General features: G+C 44.3%; 1 protein-coding gene across 1 annotated transcript; it reads right to left on the bottom strand.

Annotated features, from left to right (window-relative positions):
• Positions 1 to 19: 19 nt before the first annotated feature.
• MMEL1 (membrane metalloendopeptidase like 1) lies at positions 20 to 21,786 on the bottom strand. Its single transcript, XM_071575801.1, has 23 exons — positions 21,571 to 21,786; positions 21,276 to 21,439; positions 14,878 to 14,937; positions 14,098 to 14,259; positions 13,600 to 13,680; positions 13,037 to 13,132; positions 12,671 to 12,789; positions 11,948 to 12,013; positions 9,950 to 10,084; positions 9,275 to 9,364; positions 8,918 to 9,054; positions 8,352 to 8,445; positions 7,947 to 8,075; positions 7,592 to 7,690; positions 7,127 to 7,210; positions 6,771 to 6,874; positions 5,937 to 5,995; positions 4,200 to 4,319; positions 3,021 to 3,154; positions 2,652 to 2,717; positions 1,756 to 1,851; positions 1,388 to 1,464; positions 20 to 1,007 (listed from the first exon to the last, which is right to left on the bottom strand). Exons 1-23 carry the CDS (start codon positions 21,618 to 21,620, stop codon positions 908 to 910), a joined length of 2,322 nt encoding a protein of 773 aa, XP_071431902.1. The 5' UTR covers positions 21,621 to 21,786; the 3' UTR covers positions 20 to 907.
• Between the last annotated feature and the right edge of the window lie 638 nt (positions 21,787 to 22,424).

Here is a 22,424-nt window from a genome sequence, read left to right as displayed (position 1 = left end):
TTGCCACTGTGAGTTTTTTCTTTCACATTTTATTAAAAATTAATACAAGTTACATATTCATGTGTAAATGCTGAAAAATAGCCTATGGAAAAATGAAAAGGCACAGGATTAAAACCAGCTTGATTGTTTCCATGGATACATGTTTGCTATTTGGCAAAAAGTATTTTATACACTTTCTACAAGAATAAGCATAATTTTAAATATATCTCTGAAGGGTGGGACCCTGTAATTCAACCATGAAGACAGAATTTTTACTCCTAAAACATGATAATTCTAGTGATACCTCACTTGAACGTTGTTCTTTGGAGCAGAGTAACTGAAGTGCAGGAGGAGGGTGCAACAGCCATCTCAACATAGAGCTCACTGTGTGACATGTCACGACAAACAGCAATCTCTGACAACAAAGCAAAGTGCAGGGGAACAGACAGCAGAGTTTACAGCAGCTCTAACCTGGCTTGGGGAAGAATGCACCAGAAACTGGATCAGAACACCGGGAACAGATCAGTGAAACATCTCAGATGGGTTTGCTGAGCCTCAGAAGGTGGAGATGATATTAAAATTATTATTCCTTTCTGAAAAATAGAGTTATGGTTGGTTGTTGGGTTTGTTTTTAGGAATCAGTCCTTGTAACCCTGAAGCAGTGTCTTGGTAACAGTCAGGATGTCATTGGAAACAGTTGCTTTGCCTGGGAACACACTGTGGGCTCCGGCACAGCCCCGGATCCCCGTGATCCCATGTGCTTCCCAGTGGGGCTGGGAGAACCCAGTGCTGTGGGGCCGGGATTCCCTCTCCAGCAGCTGCCCCGTCAGCCCTGGCTGGCACTGAGCAGGAGAACACCAGGCACGGCCCTGCCATGAGCTGTGCGTGGTGGCACCGGAGCACGGCTCACCCTCCCCTGTCCCTTTGGTTACCACACCCGGCACTTCCCTGTGGGATTCATGGCCGTGCCCTTCTTACAGCGGAACACCTCGGAGAAGGCTTCAAAGTTCTGCAAGGACCCCATCACCCTAAACAAAGAGAAGGGACTTACTAACATGGAGACAGGGCATGGAGATTGTTTCTCTGGGAAATAGAGCCGAGTCCAGAAAGCAGTTTGGAGCCTCAGAACTTGATTGCAGGTCAGAAAATGGGACACTTTATGTGAGCAAATAGAGGTAATATGACCAATGAAACACCAGAACACAGTGGGTCTGGGTCCTGCTCTATTCCCTGTGCACTGGAAAATTCACCAGGCCAAGTACTCTCCTGCAGTGTCCAGCAGCCACAGGGGAAATCCTGAAATTAGTCTGGGTTTATCTTGTGTGTTATAAAGCTCTCCTGCTGGGCTATCTTGGTGCAAAGGGGTGAGGGAAAGGAACTATGAGTTAGTAAAACCAGTAAAACCCACCTGAACTTCAGAGGGCTGTGAACATCTGTCTTTATGGACTGGCTGGCATATTCTGGTCTGTAGGAGCCACACCAAACCTGGACAGGGAGCATTAATAATTGGTCAGTATTAAAGGGAATTCATTTTGGGACCTTCTTTCAAAGTTTTGCCTAAAAGCCATCCCAGTTTGGTACCGTATCAATGGAGTAGATTTTATAGATAGGCAGAATAGATACAATTATTTACTAATTAGTTTTTGTTTTACAAGGTCTGGGATCAAGATCTGATGCTTTGGGACAGATCCATCAGCCTATGATTTCACCCAGGTGTTTTCTCCATCTCATGAGCTGAAGTCTGAGAGCCAGAGGCACAACCCTGACTGTTCTTACCTGGGCAAAGTTGAGGAAGAAAAGCTGTTTGTGGGACAGGTTCAGTCCAGGCAGCTTTGGCTCCTTCCCTTCCCGTTCCAGCCACTTCAAGTAGGCCTGTAAATGATCATAAATCCAACTCAGAGAAGCAGCAGGAGGGGGATATTGAGTGTTTTTTTGGAGTGGGAGGCTTTAGCCACAACATGAATGAACCCAACCTGTTTCCCTTCAGTGGGATTTCCCTCTCTAATACAAACTGTACAGAGAATTTATGCTGTCAGCATAAGCTCCATTGACTTCACTGACTCTTTGCACAGGAATTTGTATCTAGAAATAAAGTGTTAAGTTTCCTCCACAGCTCTGGGGTGATGATTTTTCTCTCTTCAGGTAACTACTCATAGAATAGCAGATTACAACCTTGCTCAGTTTTAAATCCACTACCTGTTATTGTTACACATTAATTGGCCAGTTTGCTATTTTTGGCTATATGACATCATGGAGACAAGTGAAGGTGTCCTCATGCTGGTTAATTGCCAATATTCTGTTACTGGAGCCTCTCATTTGCTGAGATAGTCCCAAAGTACAAGAAGCAAAAAAGAGAGCTGAAGGTAAAAATAGATCCAGCACCACAGAACATCCAGGGATTCTGTAAGCAGGCGCTTTGTGTCATCCAACTCTGCTCCTCCACATCTCTAATGGCTTTTAGAACAATTCTAACAAAGTAATTAATTGGAATGTTGTCCCACAGGGTCAGAATTGTCAGTTTAGATTTCTGAAAATTCAGGGTGTGCTGTAAACACCCTTTACTTCTGTCATACTCAAAACACCAAAGACGAAAAAGCTTTCCTGTGACATCTGTTGGAGTTATTTGTAGGGAAGAACATTCGAAGTTCACTCTCAGTGAGTTTGAGAGTTACCTTATAAGCCTGTCGGACTCCTCCGTTATCTGCAATGTTTTCTCCCAATGTGCTGATGCCACTGACCTGTAAAAAAAGCACCATTTCTGTTCTCCATAGTCAGTAAAAGCAGCAGCTCTAAGAACCACGGCCTGAAGCACAGTCACAACCCAGACAGACATGTCTGGAGGAGACAGAGCCAGTGACACTGTGCTGGGCCCAGACAGGAGAGAATGAAAATGAAAAGAAACCACAGGGTAAAAGCTCTAGATTAGATGAGAAAACAGGACAGAAAGGCTCTGCTGCTTTCATGGTGTCGGGATTCCCAGTCTCCTGCCACTCCTTTCATGCCCAAACCCGGCCCTGGGCAGTGGGGTTGCTGTTACTCACGTTCTGCCCCCCTGCCAGCTCCCAGGTGTAGTTCCCATATTGTTGCACCATGCACCGCGACTGCTCCTTGAAATGCAGCGCTGAGAAGTTGCTCCACCAGTCCAACATGTTCCCATCTTTATCAAAATTCCTTCCTGCAGGGAAATCCAAATGAAAAAAGCAAAGTTCTCAGTGACAATATGTTGGTCTTGCTGTTGTTCCAGGGTGGCACCTGCGATGTCAGAGCTGCACCCCCTCTCTCTTTCCTGCTTTGGTTTAGATGCTCAGAAATGTTTGTGGCACAGTTCATTGTCATGAGGGAATGGACAAGATTGATGATGACCTCTATTATTCCATGATTTCCTTTCAGTCAGCAGCCCTGACTTCAGGTACTGCACTAAACCTGGTTTTATTTCCAGCTGGAATTTGCAGAAATCACGTAACAAAACTTCCCCCCACCTCTGAGGTGTCTAAGGTGCTTTTTCTGTGTGTCCCTATGACAGAACTGAGGGTCACAGAGAATTAAAAGCTGGAACTGCAGTTCTGGACTTTGTGTTCTCACATCTCAGTCTAGAGCAAGGGTTTTATTTGCTCCAGAACTTGATTTCTGAGGCTGTGTTGTGTGTTTATGTGTCATCTGCACAAGATTAATTAGCTCAAAAAAAACCCAGCTTGAAACAAAACCACATGTAAGAAATCACTGACTTATGGAATCAGAAGTGAGTTTTTGCCCCAAACTTTTCTACTTGGCATTCAAGAAAGATGAATAAGTCAATTTATTTCAAGCATTTGTGTTGAAAAGCAAAATCTCCTGGGATTTTAAGACACTACTGACAGCTCTTCTGCCCCAAGAATGTCATTCCCTGATTTCATTGTACTTTAGGAGCCCACAGATCTGCTTGCTTTGCATTTCTGATCTGATGATGCTGCAAAAGTAACAGTTTTTCCTGAGAATTGTCATTGCCTCAATTTATTTTGGACATCTGCTTATTTCTGGTGTGTCCTGCTCTGCTCATGGAACGTTCCCTGCAAAACCATCCATGGAGTGTTCCCAGTGGGCCTGAATTGCTCCCAGGCAAGGACCAAGCGGGATGTGACCATGTGTGCAGGGATCTGCAGTCCCAGCAGTCTGTCACTGTAATTCCTGACAGTGGAAGGAGTTTGAGCTGAAATAATGACATTTTCCAGGCGTGTCCTCACCGTTGTCATCGAAGCCGTGAGTGATCTCATGCCCAATGACCATCCCGATGCCCCCGAAGTTCAGGGCCTGTGGCTGGTGTTTGCTGAAGAAGGGAGGCTGGAGGATCCCAGCAGGAAAAACTGTAGAGAGGGACAGAGACAGGGAGGTACTGTAAGGTGGCTTTATTTTTGCATCCTTGGCTGGCAGATTGTTTGCTCAGTGTAAGGGTCAGGAAGGAACATAAAATATAAAATGATTAGAAACAAGCTCATGCCTCCTGTGAAACTGTTCCTCTCCTGATAAATGGAAAATGACAAGTTAATAAAGGTTTAATTTGACACATCTGCAGCTACAGTATCTCCCTGTTTGAGACCTGAGCATCATTTACATGAAGTTTATCCTAATTTGGTCCATAATTTTTGCTGCAGTGAGTCAAGAACAAAATGTTTAGGAGCTGTCTTTTGGAGATAGGCACGGTTTGTGTGTAAAAGCCATTTTATAGGGGAGCTAATGGATGTTTTATTGCTTTGTTTGGGTTAAGGAAAGGTTAGAAATCATCTGCTGTTACCAACCACACCTGGGGTGTGAAACATGCACAGGAGGGATTCCTACAGACACCCAGGGCACTTAGTGCCAGTCAGTGGGGAGGGGCAGAAGGAGATCTGTCCTGCTTCAATCTGCTGGAAAATCCATATCCAGAACCATGGGATTTGCTTTTCTTCCCGTCTGTTCAAGAGGAAAAGCATAGGTGCTTCTGGAGGAATTCAGACTGCAAATAATGAGCTCTAATGAGATACTTTCTACAAAGTGAGATGTTGAAGTTATATTGCAAATAGTTCATTCAAAGACCTTTTTGGCCACATAGGCTTCATCCATGCCATTTTGTGGTGAAATGCACAAGCCAGACTGCAGTAAGACAGCAACAGGAGACTAAAGGCAGTGTGGAAAATGACCTGCTCAAGATACAGACAGGAGAAAACAGGATTTCACTGACATCCACACTATAGGGGGTGGCTGTGCTTGCATTTTTCACAGGCATATTCATCTCCAAGTTGCTTAAACCAGTTACTTCCATATTATTTGTAAGGACGAAGCTATAGAGGAACCAAGTGTCCTGCCCTGGCTGAAGGTCCTGGTTCTGCTGTACCTGCAGGATGGGGGTAAGTGGAAGATGTACCCATGGAAACCAGTGTTTTGGTGAGGTCAGAGGGCTGAACTATGAACACTTTGGATGTTTCTGCTTGTAGCAATTATATAAGTTTTCTGTTGTGGCTGTTGGTAGGTTGGGCTATTTCCACTTCTGCCCTTTGCCCTGTGAGAAAGATTTGGTTGCTCACAGTCTGCAGTTGCTGCCTGGCCTAAAAAAGGCAGGGAGTTGTTCTACTGTGGTAGCTGAGTAGCAAACCTTCCTGGCAGTCTGGGAACTTGAATAAGTACTCCTAGGAGAAATTATCTGTTGTCTCTCCTGTTTAAAGTGTTCAGAATTCAGCAGAGACTCGATAGCACCTGCAGGCTTAACCGGAACTTCTGAGCATCTGCAGCAGCCCAGGGAGTACAGGGAGCCAGGCAGGGGCACTGTGCCTTAGGCCTGGAGATCTTCTGTGCTAAGACAGGGAAGGTCAGCCCTGCAGCTCTGCAGAAACTCCCACAGCTGGTGTGTAAGTGAAGGACACAGGCAGCTTTGCCTCTGGATGCAGAGCTGCACTGCTGGGGGGCTAAAAGTGGTTCATGAGTTCCACGCAGCTGATTAAACCTACCTATCTGGTTCCTGTTGGGGGAATAGAATGCATTGACCACTGCAGCTCCAATTATCCATCTAAAAATAAACATTGTGAAGAGTTAGTCAGGACTTCTCTTTTTAAGACATTCTTTTAATTTAATTATTGTTAAAGAAAATGCAGGATGTGTAGGGAAGGATTGTAAGAAGTAATCCTTATATGGACACACACACACACACACACATATATATACACACACATACATATATACATATACATATAAAATAAGGACTATATATGGATATATAAAGAAATAGAATTTCCTTATAAGGATAAGGAAAATCCCTATAAGGAAATGAACCCTTTCCTTACACAATGTAGGGAAGAAGGGTGCATTGAGCACGGCTATAAAGAAAACCTGATACCAGGAAATACTTGGTGGCTCCTTTATGGGCATCTCTCATCCCAAACAATTCCAAGGTAAAGGGAGAGATGCTGAACAGCACCGTATGTTGAACAGCCACATTGCTGTGGAATGTGGTGACTGTTAACAGCTCCTCCCAACACTGAGATGGAGAAGTTCCATGATACTGTTTCCCTCCTCCCTTCCTTGCTGGGTTGTCAGAAAAGTCTGGCACTGCTTTTGTGTGAAGTAGTTTCAATGTAATTTCTGAATGTGAAACAGCTTGAGGAAGGATTAGAGATTTCAAGAGAACTGGATGGATTCCTACTGCAAGAATCAATTAACTGCCTGTTTAATTCCTTGACTATCTGAGCCCCAAGCATGCTCAGCTGCCCACAGCATGACTTGAACACCCTCACCATTTATCCAGGATTTGGACTGGATCTGTAAAATGCTGGCTGGGAACTCACATATCTTGGTCAACTCTCTCTCGAAGTTTTTTCAAGCTCTTTTGGGCTCCAGCTCGCAGGTTTTCCAGGATGTTTTCAAAGTAATTGTGTTCACTGAAGTTTAACTAAAGAAACAGAGCTCCAGGTATGTTAGTCAGCTGTGCAGAGAGAGGGACTCCTGAATATATCCTCTAAATGTTTTTTGATTGCATGATATCAACTGAAAGCTGGCTCTTGATATGCATTTATTTGTTAATATGTTCATTGTAATGTCCTTGGAAAGGACAGTTGTACAGATATAAGAATTCCAAGTGGCAAGAAAACAAGTGCAGGCTTTTATCTTGAGCTACTTAATGATGCGTGCACAGAGTACTTACATTGGCATATTCCTGATCCAATTTTTCATTCTGATCTTCCAAAATATAATCTGGATAGCCAATTTGTTCTTTGATTGCCATTGCCTAGAAGAAAAGAATTGAATGTTTCCTCTTAATTGTGTTTTTTGTTGGTGCATCATGGGTTTTTTTTATGAAGTTTCAATACTTTGCTGAATAGAATAGTTCAGGGTTTTTTTCCCCTTGCTGTTGGAATGGTGCTGATGGTCTTAAGGTCATGGAAAGTTTGAAATGTTTTCCTTGGGGGATGGCATTGCATCCAATTGCCATTATAGCTGATGTGGGCTAACAAAGGATTAAAAGGAAAGGACAGTGTAATAAAATAATGGAATAATCAACATCAAAGTATTTTCCTCTCTTTTGTAGAAGAACTGGAAATAAAGACACTACAAAATTCCAAATATTTCATATCATAAGGGAATACTGAAGTTCCTTGTTATCTCTGACCTTCTCCCGAGCTTTCTCCTTGGATGCCTCATCCATCCACTGTAACTCATCCAAAGTTTCCACAAACACTTCACGGATCTTCTCTATTAAATCTCGGACCTAAAGGAGAACCAGGAAGACATGAATCATTGTCATGATTTACATTCCCCAGGCACAGCTAAGGGGAGGTGAAAAGCCTCCTGCTGAGGGATGATGTCCCCAGATCCTGTGCTCTAAACCACAGCCCTCAGCATTCAAAAGATCATCATAAAAGAGTTTTCCTTTCACAGACAAAGCGGTTTGGGAGCTCAGACAGAAGGGAATGGGCTCTGTGGGCATGGTGGAGGTACAGTAGTATGAAGGGTAAACTACATACCATCCTCTTGCTCTCACCAGCAAATGTCTCCCGGACATACATCGCTCCCACCGCGTTCTCCATGTTGTTGTTGACGTAACTCACGCACTCCCTCCACCGCGCCTCCTCCAGCGTCGTCCCGTAGAGAGCCTGCAGAGCCAAACACAGCCTTAGTCCTGCCCCTGCATCTCCAAACCCTCACCTAACGAGCAGGTCAGCTTGAGACAAAGGTTCCCATTGCTGCTCCCAGGATTACGTCATGATTACATGACATAATCATGGAATTGCAGAATGGCTTGGGCTGGGAGGGACCTCAAAGCTCATCTAGTTCCAGGCTACTGCCATGGTTATTGTGTTGACAAGGACTTGTTTTGGAGCTGTTGGGCTCTCTTCCAACACTGTGCTCTCTAGGAAGAGAGGAAATACCTTCCTGTAGCTGGCCCGAGCGTCCTTGAAGCGCCGACTCAAGCTGCTGACACGGTCGATCACCAGCCGCCAGATGAGGTAGTTCTGGATGGTGCTGTGTGGGAAAGCAGAGCTGAGCTTAATCCCTGCAAAAGCAACACTAGTGCAGGCAGCCAGAGGGGGATCTCAATTTTGGATGGAGATAAGGAAGCAAATTGTTGCTGCCAGTCATGGGTTTCACAGCAGTGACTGCTCCCATTTAACTGGAGTTGTCCAGCCTGAGGACTGGACTGTCGTGTCTGTTCAGGACTTAATTTCTTACTGGTTTTCCTTCTAGAATGTGACAAGACCTAAGCCTGTGATATAATTTTTTTGCTTCCCTTTTAACCTTTTCTAAGCAAGCAGCAGGTGAGATACTTGATACTGAAGCACTTTGAGACTCCAAGACCTTCAGAGACATTTCCCATATTTTATAGGGTTGTCATGTTCCTTGGAGAAGCTTTGGCAGAACTAGAAATGGAGTCCAATAATTGACATTCCCACTATCTTTCTGTGACTTTTGACTGTATATTCTCCAGTGTCTTTACCTTGCTGAATACTTGGAGATAATTGCTTTCAGCTCTTGCAGGTAGGGCATGCCATACACAACCACCTCTTCTTCAGGGTCAACCTGGACACTTACTGAAGACATCACACCTTGGATGAAGAAGGTCCAGTTAAATTCCTAGGCAGACAAAGACACATGCCAATGGTGGGTGTTTAAGTGCTTTAGTAACTAGACTTTCTACAGCTTTATGAGCTTTTTAAGAGACTCTGAAGACAAGATTAAGAATGAGATTGATTTTATACCTTTTTGTTGAATCATTGATAAATTCATGAAGCTGTTTCCAATTTCCATTGGAATTAAGAGACTGAAAGGATAAGACTGCTCATTAGGCACTTACATTCAATGCAAACTTCTCCTGTAGCTCTGTTAAGGTCATTTTGTTGTACAACAAAGTCACATCGTGCCTTTCCTCTGCTGGAGTCGTTGCCTGAAGACATTCACAAGGTTATTACTGAAATCCACTGACAGAGATATCAGTGGCTGAAATCACATGTGTGGGCACAAATACACACTCAAATCATTTGCAAATAAACCATTTTTCTGGGTGGAAGGGAAGCTCATTTGATGGTGTCCAGTGCTGCTTTCTAAATTTCAGTGCAGAACTCTGGGCCCTGCTACTCAATAATGTTTTAGTGATATGTTGAGCCAGGTGGTTCCCTCTGTCCTCTTTAGAATGATAGAATAAGCTCTGGGAGACTTTTAGGGTGCTGTAGATTTCTAAGGATGCAAGAGAGGGAGCCCTGGTGATATCACAGTGTATGTTTAGCAGAAGATGGAAGAGTTCCAAACATAAATACATCTAGGACTGGAGCACAGCTGTGTGTTGAGCAGAAAATTAGAGACTCAGGCTCTGATTTCTGGGCTGCTCATGGCACAAAAAGTCTTCCTCCCCCATCTTCCAGACTGTGGGATTTCTGCTGTGTTGAAAACTGCTGCACAAAACAGCAGGAGCCTCTTCCCCCTCACCCCTTGTCCCCCAGGACCCTGAGAAGTCCTTGATCTCTGTACTCACGTTTGCAATCTCTGTTTCAAGCTCCATAACCTTTGCCATTTCCTCTTGGACAAAGGAGTCATCTCTAGACACGTTCTTGTCCTCCCGGATCATTTTGGCAATGGTGATCATGAACTGCAGATAAGCTTCTCTCACCTGCACCCAGGAAACAGGCCTTGTTTACAGCATTGTGGGGTTTTTTTTTACTATAATTGATACTCCTGCCATGCCTTGGACCTCAATTCATCCTGGAATACCCTACAGGGCAGTTGCCAGCCTCAAAACACCCTTTCTGCCTCCCTGTGCAGTCCAACTCTCTGGCATCCTGACTCAGAGTTGCTGCTTGAGCAAAGAGAAGGCTCCGTGCTTTGAGCTGCTCTGTGGGAACAGTGATCCCTACCAGCCAAAATCCCAGGGAAGGTTTGAGTTCCCTAAGAATAATACCAGAAATCTTCTCAGCTCTGGTTTAACAGTCTGAGAAAAGCTCTGTCTCAGACTGTTCTCAGCGATACCTTTGCTTTATTTCTGGTGGGAGGTTCTGGCTGATTTATGCCTCAGAAAGGGCTTTGCAAAGCTATTTGGCTGCTGAGGGAGTGCTGATCCTCTGGTACAGAAAAAATGTTACCTGTTCTTCTCTCACATTTTTCTTCCCCCACAGACCTTGGAAACCAGATAAACACAGTAAATGTTGTGAAATTGGGTCTGGGCACCTACAGGATGAAGTTTTGTGGTTTTAGGCTGAACGCTGAGCCCTTAATCAGGGCAGACTCCCCAGGCCTCAGGAGGAGCTTTGCCAAAGGATGCTGGACCAAGCACAGGGGGAGTTTGGGTCATCAGAGCTGGGTCATTGTCTGGGGGCAGCGAGCTGGTAAATAGCAAATAAAAAGGGGTTGTGTCTCCTCCTTAGTCATTAGGATTAAAAACACAGCCTTGGCCACGCCGAATTTATGGCTTCAAATTAAAGCTGTATCGAGCAGAGCTGCTTTTCTTTTGCTAATTTGGGATTGTCTCTGCCCTGTACCTGATTTTCTCCCACCTACAAGTCAATCTACATCTGACCTTCATGGACCAATGCATAAATATCCCTCTTTTCTGCTGAAACTGCTGCTGATACAGGTGCAGGGCACATTCCTGGTCCTGCAGTTCCCAACACAGCTACGAGAAGATGGCTTTGTATCAGGAGTTGGCAACTTGTAAAGGTGCCCAGAAGGAGTGGAAACAATCTTGTATAAACCTCACAAGGCTGTATTTAAGCTGTATTATATATGAGAATATAGTCAAATACACTGAAGCAAATTCTTCCCACTGATGTTTTCATCTGCCTTTACAACCATGAGACAAAAGAGTCTCAAATGCTGATTGTTGTCTCTCTGTTTTCCCTTCCATTCTTGTTAGGAAAATTGGTTTGATGTTGGGCTGCAAATGCTCTTTGTTAGCATGACATAATTGAGTGAGATACAATGTACTAAAGCAGTATTTTCATCTTGGAAACAGATAAATTATCTGGCTCTGTTTGCAGCAGCTTTCTGTGTATTTACAGAAACAGTGTTTTTGCACAATCAGTGTTTTTGCCCTGAGCATTGGCAGAGAAAAGCAGCTAGAAATTCATCTCTCACAATTTTCATGGAATTTTGGGGAAAGGTTTGAGTAAGTGGCAGCAGATTCTCACCAGTTGAGTATCTGTGGGTTTAGGGGAGGAGATAAGGAAATCCAAGACAACCTTCTGACCTTCAATATTAGAGACTGCTAAGAATGTGATACATGATTTTATTTTGCTATAATATTCTTTATGAATTTACCAGTTCTGGGGAGGTTTGATGGTTATACAGTTCTTCAGTCCTTTTGTAAATATTACAGAATTTTGGCATAATTAGGAAAAAATGTAGCAATGAATGTCACAGTCTAATTCAGATTGTTACATGCCATGAGGATTCATATATTTGAGTCTTTCAGAGCACAGAGATAAGTAATGAAGTTGGTTTTGTGGTATATAGTGAACAAATCACAAGGAATACTCACTCTTTGATAGTTGCCCCCATTAAAGTAGTAATCCCTGGATGGCATTCCCAAGCTTGGCTGGTCAATCTGAAGGAAAACATTTCTTTGGTTAGTGATGGACAAGAACTGAGGTTGTCCAAAAGAATCCTTGAAAGGCAACAACAAATGCTGAGTTTTCCATCCTTCCAGTGCTGGAATGACACTATTGCCAAACAGCCAGAGAATTTTAGCTCTCTGAGAACTGAGATGGCAGGTGCAATTTCTGTCTCTGAAATTTTAGGGAAGGACAGGATGGATCTTAATGTGGGTTACTGAGCAAAATCTTTCAGTAATCCTTGAGATTCAAGAATAAATTTAAGTAACTTTCTAAGCTGTTTGACTTGAGGGCTGGACCTCCTGAAGAACCATTCATGATCAAACCCTGAACCATTACTTACATATTTTATATCCATGGTTTCCTGCTATATGTTAAACCTCACCATCATTTTGTAAGTCACAAGAATTTACAGCCCTTAAATGCCGTAAATCAGCAAAATTCCATTGATTTTTATTTCTTTTACTGAAACAAAAACGATGCTGCCATAAAAGGTTTCCCTGTCTTTGAGACAGATCTGTCACTTGGGGTGCAGAGCTGTTGCCTGCATTTTGCTGTGCTGTGCTATGGAAAGCTCATCTGTCTGCAGTGTAAATAACTCTCTATTACATCCCTGGGATATAAATAATGCCCTGTAATTTTTGACTTACATAAATGATGTGTCTGCTGGAGTCTCGGTCATCATTCCACACAAACATGTCGATGAGGACACGTTTGTTAAACCTGGAGTTCATTATGGAGAGTTTTTCTTCCATGCTCCAGCTTGGCTCTGGGAGATAAAAGGGAGAATAAACACCATTTATCCACCTGTGTCAGGACTGATGGAAGTTGTACAGTTTGCTGTGCTAAAATTGTTTAGCTCTATTTCTAGATATATGTGTTAAATGTGTGACACCCTGACTTTAGTTTATGAAGAAAAACTGAGAATGGAGGATTTAATTCAGTGTCAGTGGCCTCCCCAGTGCAGTAAATAATTCTGGCTGTACATCACTGGACCCTTTCAGGCCCAGAATTACCTTTGGTCTTGTTCCAGTCTGCAGAAGCCACTGGCCAATCTCCAACCATCCTTAAGGCCTCTAGCAGAGGCAAAGAATCTCGTTGCTCTATAAGACCTGAGAGAGAAAAGACAAATAATACATTGTTTTCAGAGCAAAATAGGTAATGGGCCTAAAAGTTTAAATCTGAAACTGAGTTTGTCATAGACCAAAAATAAGAGACACCATAAAACCATCTGTCTCCTGCATTAGTCTTCAGAAAAGTAATGAAAATACTTCCATGACTCCAGTGCTGATTTTTACTGGATTGGTTTCCAAAGGATAAACCGGGACAGGTTTGTACATTCTGAAGGGAACATTTTTCATCCATACCAAGGGCAGGCACCCAATCTCCATCCTTTCCACATCCCAAATGTGCACATTAAGCCTTAATGATGTGCCAAGGCATCTTCATCCATCTGAAGATGAGCTTTCCAGGCAGGACCACACAGATTAGACAGATATTGACTGGACTTAACAGAACATTGGTACTTCTGCACATTTAGTATTGAACAAGAGAATCAATGGAACAAGAAGAGACTCACTCTCATTCATGCATGACTTGTAAAGGATTTTAGCTTTCTGAAATGCCTCTCTGTCCCCTTGATCTGAAGTCTCCAGCACACCTGAGGAAGGAACCATTGCAGTGAGATTTCTGCCCTGGAGAGCTTTGAGCATTTCACAGAAATCCCTGAGAATTCAGGGCTATGGTAAACACTTGTGTCTGTAGGCTGCAATTACTGGGAAACTGGAGAGCCCTTTAGAGGAGCTATTAATGGCAAAAGTGTCAGGAGGGAGGATGTGCAGGCAGCTTGTCCTGCTCCTTTTGAAGTTAGTACCAAATCACCTATGGCTCATTTTTAGTGGGAACAGGATGTTCCCACAAAATGGGTGTAGTAAGATATGCAGAGATTAAAGGACTAGAGAGAAAAAAAACCCCAATCCACACTTCTCTCTGCCAGGTTATTTCTCTGTGTAATGTGGAGTCAGTAACATCTGAGACTAAACACAGGTGTGTGAGGACAGAGTTGCTTCATTCCTACCTTTCAGGATGATCTCCAGCTCGTCTCTGAGGATGTCAAAGATGCTGTACCTGGAGCTGGTTTCTGGGATGACATGCCTGCTCAGCCAGCCCCCACAGGCATACTGGTAGAAATCCTTGCACGGGTCAGCTGTTGGGTCCATGTTCTGGATGATCCTTGCAGCTGGGAATCAGAATTGGAGAGCTGAATTCCACAGGCTGCCTAGGAAGCTCTGGCACTACCAAAGACTGGCAAGGAGCTGCTTGGCAAGGCTCATTCCTGTGTTTTATGACTTGAAGGATCCTATTTTCTGCTTAAAAAAGCATGGAAGCCTCTGAATGGCAGAGTAGCTCTCCCTCAGCACAGTCCCCCACAGGCATGGAGGTGCTGCCCAGGGCTCATCTGGGCTCCAGCTCAGGTACCTGCCTGAGAAACCAGAGTTTCCAGGGGGGAATTGGGAACATCCCTGCTGCAGTCTCACCTCTCTGGAAGTGTCAATGCCATAAATAAGAAGGTGAATATGTAGAGTGCATCTGCTGAGAGGAAATTCAGTCTAAAGGGATTCTTGTCATGCTTAGATAAGACTGTTGGTCAATCCATGTTGTGGCTTGGGCCAGAGAGCTCTTGGCCACACTGGCCATTTTCCTGTGCTACTTCCTTATGAATGATACTCTTTGCCCAAGGGGAATCTCATTCCTTTTCAACTTCTTCAGCCTTAGAGCCTGACCTGTCTTTTAGTTGGGTTCAGTATGGCACATAAAACATCCCCTGTGCAATAATCCCTCCCAGGGAGCTCGTTACCTGCTGTCACACATCCAGGGGTGGTGCATGTGCTGCCTGAGTTGGTGCCATAGTGACTTCCTGCAGGGAGAGGAACAAGAAAGCAGATGGAATTAGTTGTTTTGGAAGGAAATTGCCACCAAAGTCACTCACCAGAACCCTGTCTCAGTGACAGCTCTGCTTGGTTTAGGGGTAAGCGAGTGAATATCAGTGCCAGTCAAAGATATCAAATGAGAGCTGTGAAGGAATCTTTTATCTGGGGATTTATGAGAAAAAATTTATTGGCAGCAGCATTATCCAAGGTCTTGACAGTGACTTTTAACTCTACTGGAAGGAGAGTAAGACTGTTTTTTCTACCTGCTGTTGCCACAGACTTTCTGACACAAACTGAAACCGCAAGATCCCCTTCTAGACAATCTATTAAGATGCTCTGAGCTCCCTCATGATCTTCTAAGAGATTTAAAGAGGAGGTGAAAAGCCCAGAGCTGGATTACTGCTTCACACTGCTTTGAGTCACATAGATCAAATCAGGGAAACAATGATTTTTAGTTCTCAAAGTATGTGTGTGTAGAGAGTGACAGACTTGTGTTTGGTCCAAATTTCAGATACTCCCTTTAAGGTTGGTCCTTGCTGCTCAGCAGGCTGTTCCCTAATCAGGAATGTTTTGGACTGATGAAAAGGTGTAGAAAGAAGGAGACTCTGGATCTGTGCTCAGGTTTGTTCTGCATTGAGATGGGTGCGGAAAAGGGCAGTGAAGTCCTGAACTTGGCTATTAATTTTCTCTTTTTGAGTACTTCATCTTGGCTTCTGAAATTCTTCCAGAACAGAAGATCCACAAAAAGCCCGAACATGTATCATTTGTGGTGCTGAGCCCAAAGGGAAGGTGCTGTGGTGCTGGCCAAGTCTCCTGTGTGCTGTTCACCCCAGAGCTGCAGTGGGGGATGTCTGAGCCCCCCAGACTGAGTGACCTTGGCTCTGGGAGAAGGAAATTAATTCTGATGGTTTAATTTCCCACTTGTGAAACTGAACTAACTCGTGTTAAATAGACAACTACTTTGTTCCACAAAAGTTTATACTTTCCAACAGGATTAGCCATTTTTAAACTTCTTTTTGACCCTTACACTGGGGATGTTTGCAGAAAAGAGTTACTAAAGTACTCCTTTCAATGAAAGCAAGTGCTTTACATGAGAGCAAACAAGATTACAGTAATTCAGAGAGAAATAAAACAGTGGGGAAGAAAAGAGGGCTTTGAAGTTCATCAGTGGAAGCGACATAAAAAGCCCCCACTGCGATGGGGACTCAGCTGAGCACGTCATGCTGTGTGGGAGCACATCTGCATGAGAATAACTGTGTGTCTTGGGGTTGGGGTCTGACCACCTAAACATGGGATGAGCAAAATACATGGAAAAATGTGAAGCCTTGTTTTTTGGTGGGTGTTTGTGTCAGGGGTTTGGGGTTTTTTGTACTGGATGAAGTTAAGCCAAATTTTTGGAGTTTCCTAAACCCTCTATTAATTAAACCTTTACCAAAATCAAACCTAAAAGCCCAGGATATTTTAAAGAAAAAGAAATAAGGGTTTTGAGAAGAGAAAAGAGTAGTTCAAAGGCAAATGGAAACTCTCTATAAAGGTGCAATAGCAAAGGGCAAGGAGAGAAGGAAATACCTGTTCTACAAGAGTGCTGTGCTTTTCATTGTTTCTCAGGGACCAGGCAGGACTCAAATTAAGCCTTTTTTTTTAATTCATTTTTTTTTCAATCAAAGCTGCTCTCTAATAAAACCTGACAATGTCTAACTTCAGTTTCCAGAACCCAACTGCTTTCAACGAGGCTCAGACTGCCCCTGGTGACTGGGAAGCTGTAACTGAGCTGGATAACCAGGGAAGCCAGAGCTGGTTGGGACACTCAGGGCTCTGAAACTCTGCCACGAAACCAGACCATGAGAAACTGGTGAGGAGCTCTCGGTTTACCTTGCAAAGGGTCTCCTTTGTTCTTCTATCAATTATGGCCTGTGTTCCTCAGTACCTTTCCTGACACAGAACAAACCTGATCTGTATGAGGTGACCCACACTGCCCAGTTTTGCCCAGATTTGTTAGATCTTTGACCACTTGACTGAGGCTCTTTCACCTGCACCTTCAAATAACTGGAATCAAACAATATGAAGCTTCTGCAGTCTCAGTCAGACAGATCTGCATTTCATATTCTCAAACTCCTTTGCTAAAACAAACCCCCAGCTTTTCAGTATAAATCCAGGTAATTCTCTCTATATTTATTTTCCTCCCTGGTTAGACATTGCTGACAGGTTGAGTTACAGTGACACAGAGGCTCCTGCTTTGACATCCTTTTCAGTCTGATACAGCATCATCAGAGAATTGATCAGGGAAGATAAGCTTTAATGGAGCTAAATAAAATGACCTTGGCTGTGGGACTACAAATGGAAGAAAATGAGGGAAATGTAGCACTTCACACACCATTTCAAAGGTGAACTGCTCATCTCAAAGATGGCAGAGCTGGGACATGCTTCAGACCCCTCTGGGCTCACTGTGGAAAATTTTATTGTCTTAATCTGACTTTACAAGAAGCCACTGAAGACTGTCCCATTCCCTGGCCAGCAGCAGGAGGTAAGAATGACTCCTGAGTTGTGTGAAGCCCTGCAGGCCCCTTCAGCAGCTCAGCTTTGGAATGACAATTTTTTTTAATACAAGTTGCTTTTCACAGCCTTACTGAAGCTCCTTTCTAGCCAACAAAAGCAAAGCAAATCATTCTGCAGGGCTCTGGAGCTCACAGCTTGTGTTTAGTGTTTCCCCGCTGCGCATTCTGAGGAGCACAGATGGCTGGGGATGGCACATGTGGGAACAATTAGAGCCACAGTTGTCACCATGTGGGAGCTTTACCTCCCAACACCTTTCCTGATCCTCAGATCTCTGTGGAAGTGCTGTTGGCACTGCAACCTGCCCTTTTGCAGTTAAAACAGCCAATTGTTTGCAAAATTGCCAAATTCAGGTTTTCTTTGTCAGGGAGGGTGGTCTGTGCCAGGTGTCAGTGTCTTCAAATGGAGCCCAGAACACAAGGGTTTAGTTTTATTCCACCTTTGGTAGGATTTCCTACCTACAGGTCTGGCATGGCCTGTTAATCCACATCAATGCTCTACATTTATGTACCTCCATCTGACTATGACTGAGAAGAGTCTTACCACCCAAATATCATCATGACTTGTGTGTTGGCTGCCACTTCTTTAAATTCCTCATCTGTTCGGAGTAGCTGCTTTTAATTAATGAACATTCACACTGTCAAAGAGTGACTGGGACCAGTGTAGGAGAGGAGCCAGAGCTCAGCCCCAACCTCCTCTGAGTGCCAGTGACCAGGTCAGATATTGCTCCTGGCCAGCAGGTTCTTGTAAGTCTATTATTCAAGTGCACAAAAGTCACATTTACAGCATAGGAAATGCAGGAGGAAAATGTGGGTTTTGAAAGCCCCCAGAGCAAGATGCTGCTCTGATCAAGGGTTGGGTTTTTCTCTGTTTATTTTTAGCCTGACTGAGAGGAAAGAGCAGAGCATGACCTTGAGCTTCATTACAGCCAATAGTGACAACCTGGGGGATGTAGACACACAGAAATAAATATCTTTGAATTCTGAGAAGGGAACTGGGAAGCCAGAGAGTGAATAAAATATCAGTGAAACAAGACATTACAGGACCAGCAATTAGGTGAGGATGGAAGTTGTCTGTAATGAAGTTGCCTGAAGAAGTTGCTGACTGATTTGATGTGTCAGCTTCAGTAAGTGTTGAAATGTTCTTCAGACTGTAACCTTTCCAACAAGTGCTGAGATTTGGAGTTTGGTAAATATTTGTAGAGCGTAGCTGAGACGGAGCTGTGAAAAGCCTCGGAGATGTACGAGTGGGTGTGATGGAAAGATTGAGAGCGTGGTGTCTTCAGGTCCAAAGCCCAGTGACTTCAGTCCTGTCTGCTTCCTTTTCTTTGATCACCCAAATATTACTCTATTCTTCCTATATTTTCTTTTAGCTTATTTAGATGAGGTTTTTTTGGATATGAAAACTTCCTTGGATGTCAAGCGTCCCCAAACTGTCTAGAACTGTGTAACTGCTCTGCTGTGAGACCTTCAGAGTTTTTGTTGGCTGGGAATAGAGATAAAAATCCCAGTCAGCATTAACAGAACTACAGGAGTTACTGCTGTACCCAGAGGCCTGTTTCATGCACCACAATGCTCCTCTGTGAGCTCTGTACAAGCAGAACAAAAATACTCTTCCTGAACCACAAAGCCTATACGTGCTTTTCTATACAGAAAAAGAGATAATGGAAGGCAGGACAGATAACTCTCTTTTTTTTTTAATTTAATTTTCTAATTTAATTTCTAGTTACTAGCTAGACAGAATTATTTCTTAGAAGCTGGGTAGTGCCATTTTGATTCAGGATATACAAAGATGAAGGGACAGATCTGAATGTGCTCTTAGTGAACAATCCAACGTCCCATCCACATTTCAAAATAAACATTTGGGTGCAATTAGAAACAGAATAATTCCAGGATAACATTCTTGGTTCTATCACACAGATGCTGCTCAGTTATGCTGGATTTTTCCTGTTGCTGTGTGGGATTTATGCTGTACTGATTTTGAGCCATAAGTGCTTTTCCCTTGGTGAGTCTGAGATTTCAGGCTTTTGGCTGAGCTTTGGAAATGGGCCCAGGTGTGGCAGCAAAATCGAACCAAGGGGAGCATTGGGACCAAACCAACCAATAAAAAAATGTTTCTCCTGCAGGAACAGTCTGAAGAGCTCACACTGCCTCAGTTTCAGACCCAAACAGAACGTGCAGACACTCACCTAAAAGGCTGAAGTGTCTCCTGCTCAATTCCTACCTGGAATTTCCTAAAGCTCCACAGCTGGATGCCCCCTGGTGCAGAAGATGAGCTGTGTGTGCTCAGAGGGACCAGAGGCACAAAGGGGCTCTGGGGCAGAGCTGAACACCCTCAGTTCAGGGAGGAACCAGCACAGGACAAGCAGCTCATCAGCTCTGCAGTGCCTGGCACTCCTATTGCCCAGGGGTGTCTGAATCTGGGAAACACCTCCCAGGAAAGTTTAATTGCAGATACCAGCCTGCCAAATATTTAGATTTCAGTCCTGTTTTATCACAGACAAGCCTTCCAGAAAACAAATGTAGTTAGCACTGGCTTTACAGGCACAGACTCTTCCCCTGGGTTTGGATGAGACCAATATTTGGCCAAATATTAACATGGGAATTCTGGGTTTTCTGAACCCAAGAAGAAAGATGTAGCACAGGTTTCTCAAATCCTTTATGCATTCAGGCAGCAAAACCCTGCATAGCTCAATATTTGATACAGAAACTCCTCCTCTAGGGCCTTTCTCTGGGAAATTTTTTTCCTCCCATCCCCTGAGCTGATAGAATAAACTTTCTGATGAACTTTATGAATACCAAATACTCGGATTTCATCTAATATTCAACTGCTGGTAGCAAAAGGAGTAAACAATAAAAAGGCTTTTCCCATGAGTTATTGCCCAGAATTGTTCAGTGCTTCCCTTGCAAGTGCTGAAAATGCAGTTCCCTGCAGCAGGGGATGCAGAGACAGGGGAAGGAGACAGCAGTGCCTTGCTCCAGTTTTGCTATTCCTGCCTTAGTTTTATTCTCTGGTGTTTTAGCAAAGATGTGACTCCAAGAGGCTTTAATGGAAATGACAAACACAGGGCAAAGCTGCTCCCAGTCATTTGATGCTTCACAGGATTTTAAAGTGGGACTTTGCGTTTGGGGTACTGATGGCAAAACTTCAGTTTTAGTAAGTGGACTCTGCAGGTGAAATATTTAGGCAAAACACCTCAAAATAATGTGCCTCAATGTCAGGCTCTTTGTAATACATTTGCATTAAAGTCACTGAACCAAATCTTATTTAGAGACCCAACTGCCTGATGGAATATTTAAAAAGTCTCCCTGTCCTCAGCAGCAAGTGGCAATTTTTTAAAAGCTTTTGCAATCTAATAAGCAATTTCCCCTTTAGAGATACTTTTTAAAAGGTGTTTTAAAGCAGCGGTTCCTTTAAAAATCCTGACAATTATGTATCTTGGCTTGTGCTTCTATAACATAAGGAAATATCAATCCTTACACACAGACACACACCTTCCCTCCAGAACAGCACATCACTTTTGTGAAAACAATGCTGAATTCAACAAAATGCATAGAATTCATTAAAAATATAGAGTCTTAAATCACATAATTTAAGAATTAAGTAAAATCCAACATAATCTCTGTGCATGAGCTGGGAACAAGGCTGGTCCCTGGCAGAGGTGACCTCACTGTCCCCCCTGGATTTTTATTTTCATTTAGCTCTGAAAAAAACGAAATTAGACTTGTATGGTGTTTGCAGAGGAAGAGGAGGATTATTCCCAGGTTCTTACCTCTGCTGCTGGCATACAGGATCACCAGGGCGACGGCAGCACAAGTCATGAGGAGCAGCAGGACAGCCAGACCCATCGCCACAAAGCTCCAGGGCTTCTTCCCAGATTTTGTCGATTTTTCCACAATATCCATCTGACTTTCTGATTTCCCCATTATAGTAACTCTAAATTGGGGAGGGTAAGAATGAATTAACAGCACAGCTAAATCAGCATAGGGATAAATGCAGGAGAAAGCAGGGAACAAAAAGGAAGCAGAATAAAAGCAAAGAGAGAAAGAAAAGTTCCGAATTATTACATGTATTTGTCCATTTGATTGTCCACAGATTTGCCAACCTCATTCTCCATCTCCCGAGCTGTGTGTGCCCGCGGGGGCTGTGCTGGACTGGCTGCCTCGGGCTCTCAGTGATGCAGCTCCAGAACTTCAGGAGCCTCTTTGGGAAGTGTGGAGAAGTCTCATGACCAGGTTGGGCAACTCCTTTCTCCCCAACAGAGAAGGAGGGGGGAACCGCCGCCTTCCCCTCCGCGCTCCAAAGTGTCTCGCTGTTGTGAAGAGCTCCCTCCGCCGCTCCGGGCAGGTCTGCGGAGCTCCGTTAACACCCAGGGAATGCAGCCCGGGATCCTTCCCGGAGCCGCTGAGCGGGGTGTCCAGCACGGCTGGAGGCCCTGGAGAGTGGGAAGCTCCAGGGACACGCGTGGGCTCCCAGGAGTGCGGGAGGCTGTGCCCCGCAGCCGCTCGGAGCCATGCTCGGCGCTGGGAGCTCAGCCGGGCGCCCTTTCCCGGCTCCAGGGAAATGGGAAGAATCCCAAGCCCGGGCAGCCGCGGGAGGAGGGGTTGGGTTGGAACGGGGCTGGAGCTGCTGTGGCTTCTCCCGAGGTTCCCCCGGGCTTCCCGCAAATCCCTACTACCCCTGGAATGCCACAGGAGAGGGGGAGACCCTCCGAAACCCTCCGGCTCCGAGAGCGCCAGCGGCTTTGGGGTGTGCGAGGTGGGAACAGGCGGATTTATAGGCAGGCAATGCACCCAATTCCTTTATGCTGCTGCTTGGGCATCTGTCTGGTACCAGCTGGGAAAGGCAAAAAAGCAAGGGCAGGAAAGGCATGTGATTTCCTCTGGGGTTTATTCTTCCCCAGAAGTGACTTTGGAATGAG

Source organism: Pithys albifrons, chromosome 22 (genome assembly GCF_047495875.1).
Source record: "Pithys albifrons albifrons isolate INPA30051 chromosome 22, PitAlb_v1, whole genome shotgun sequence".
Lineage (NCBI taxonomy): Eukaryota > Metazoa > Chordata > Aves > Passeriformes > Thamnophilidae > Pithys > Pithys albifrons.
This window is presented reverse-complemented; position numbering and strand designations above follow the sequence as displayed.

Coding starts and splice junctions, on each gene's coding strand:
- MMEL1 (XM_071575801.1), bottom strand. CDS start 21,620: ATGGAGAATGAGGTTGGCAAATCTGTGGACAATCAAATGGACAAATAC. Junction 12,014..12,670: donor CCAGCAGACACATCATTTAT/GTAAGTCAAAAA, acceptor GTTTTCCTTCAG/ATTGACCAGCCAAGCTTGGG. Junction 9,365..9,949: donor TTGAAACAGAGATTGCAAAC/GTGAGTACAGAG, acceptor GAATGTCTTCAG/GCAACGACTCCAGCAGAGGA.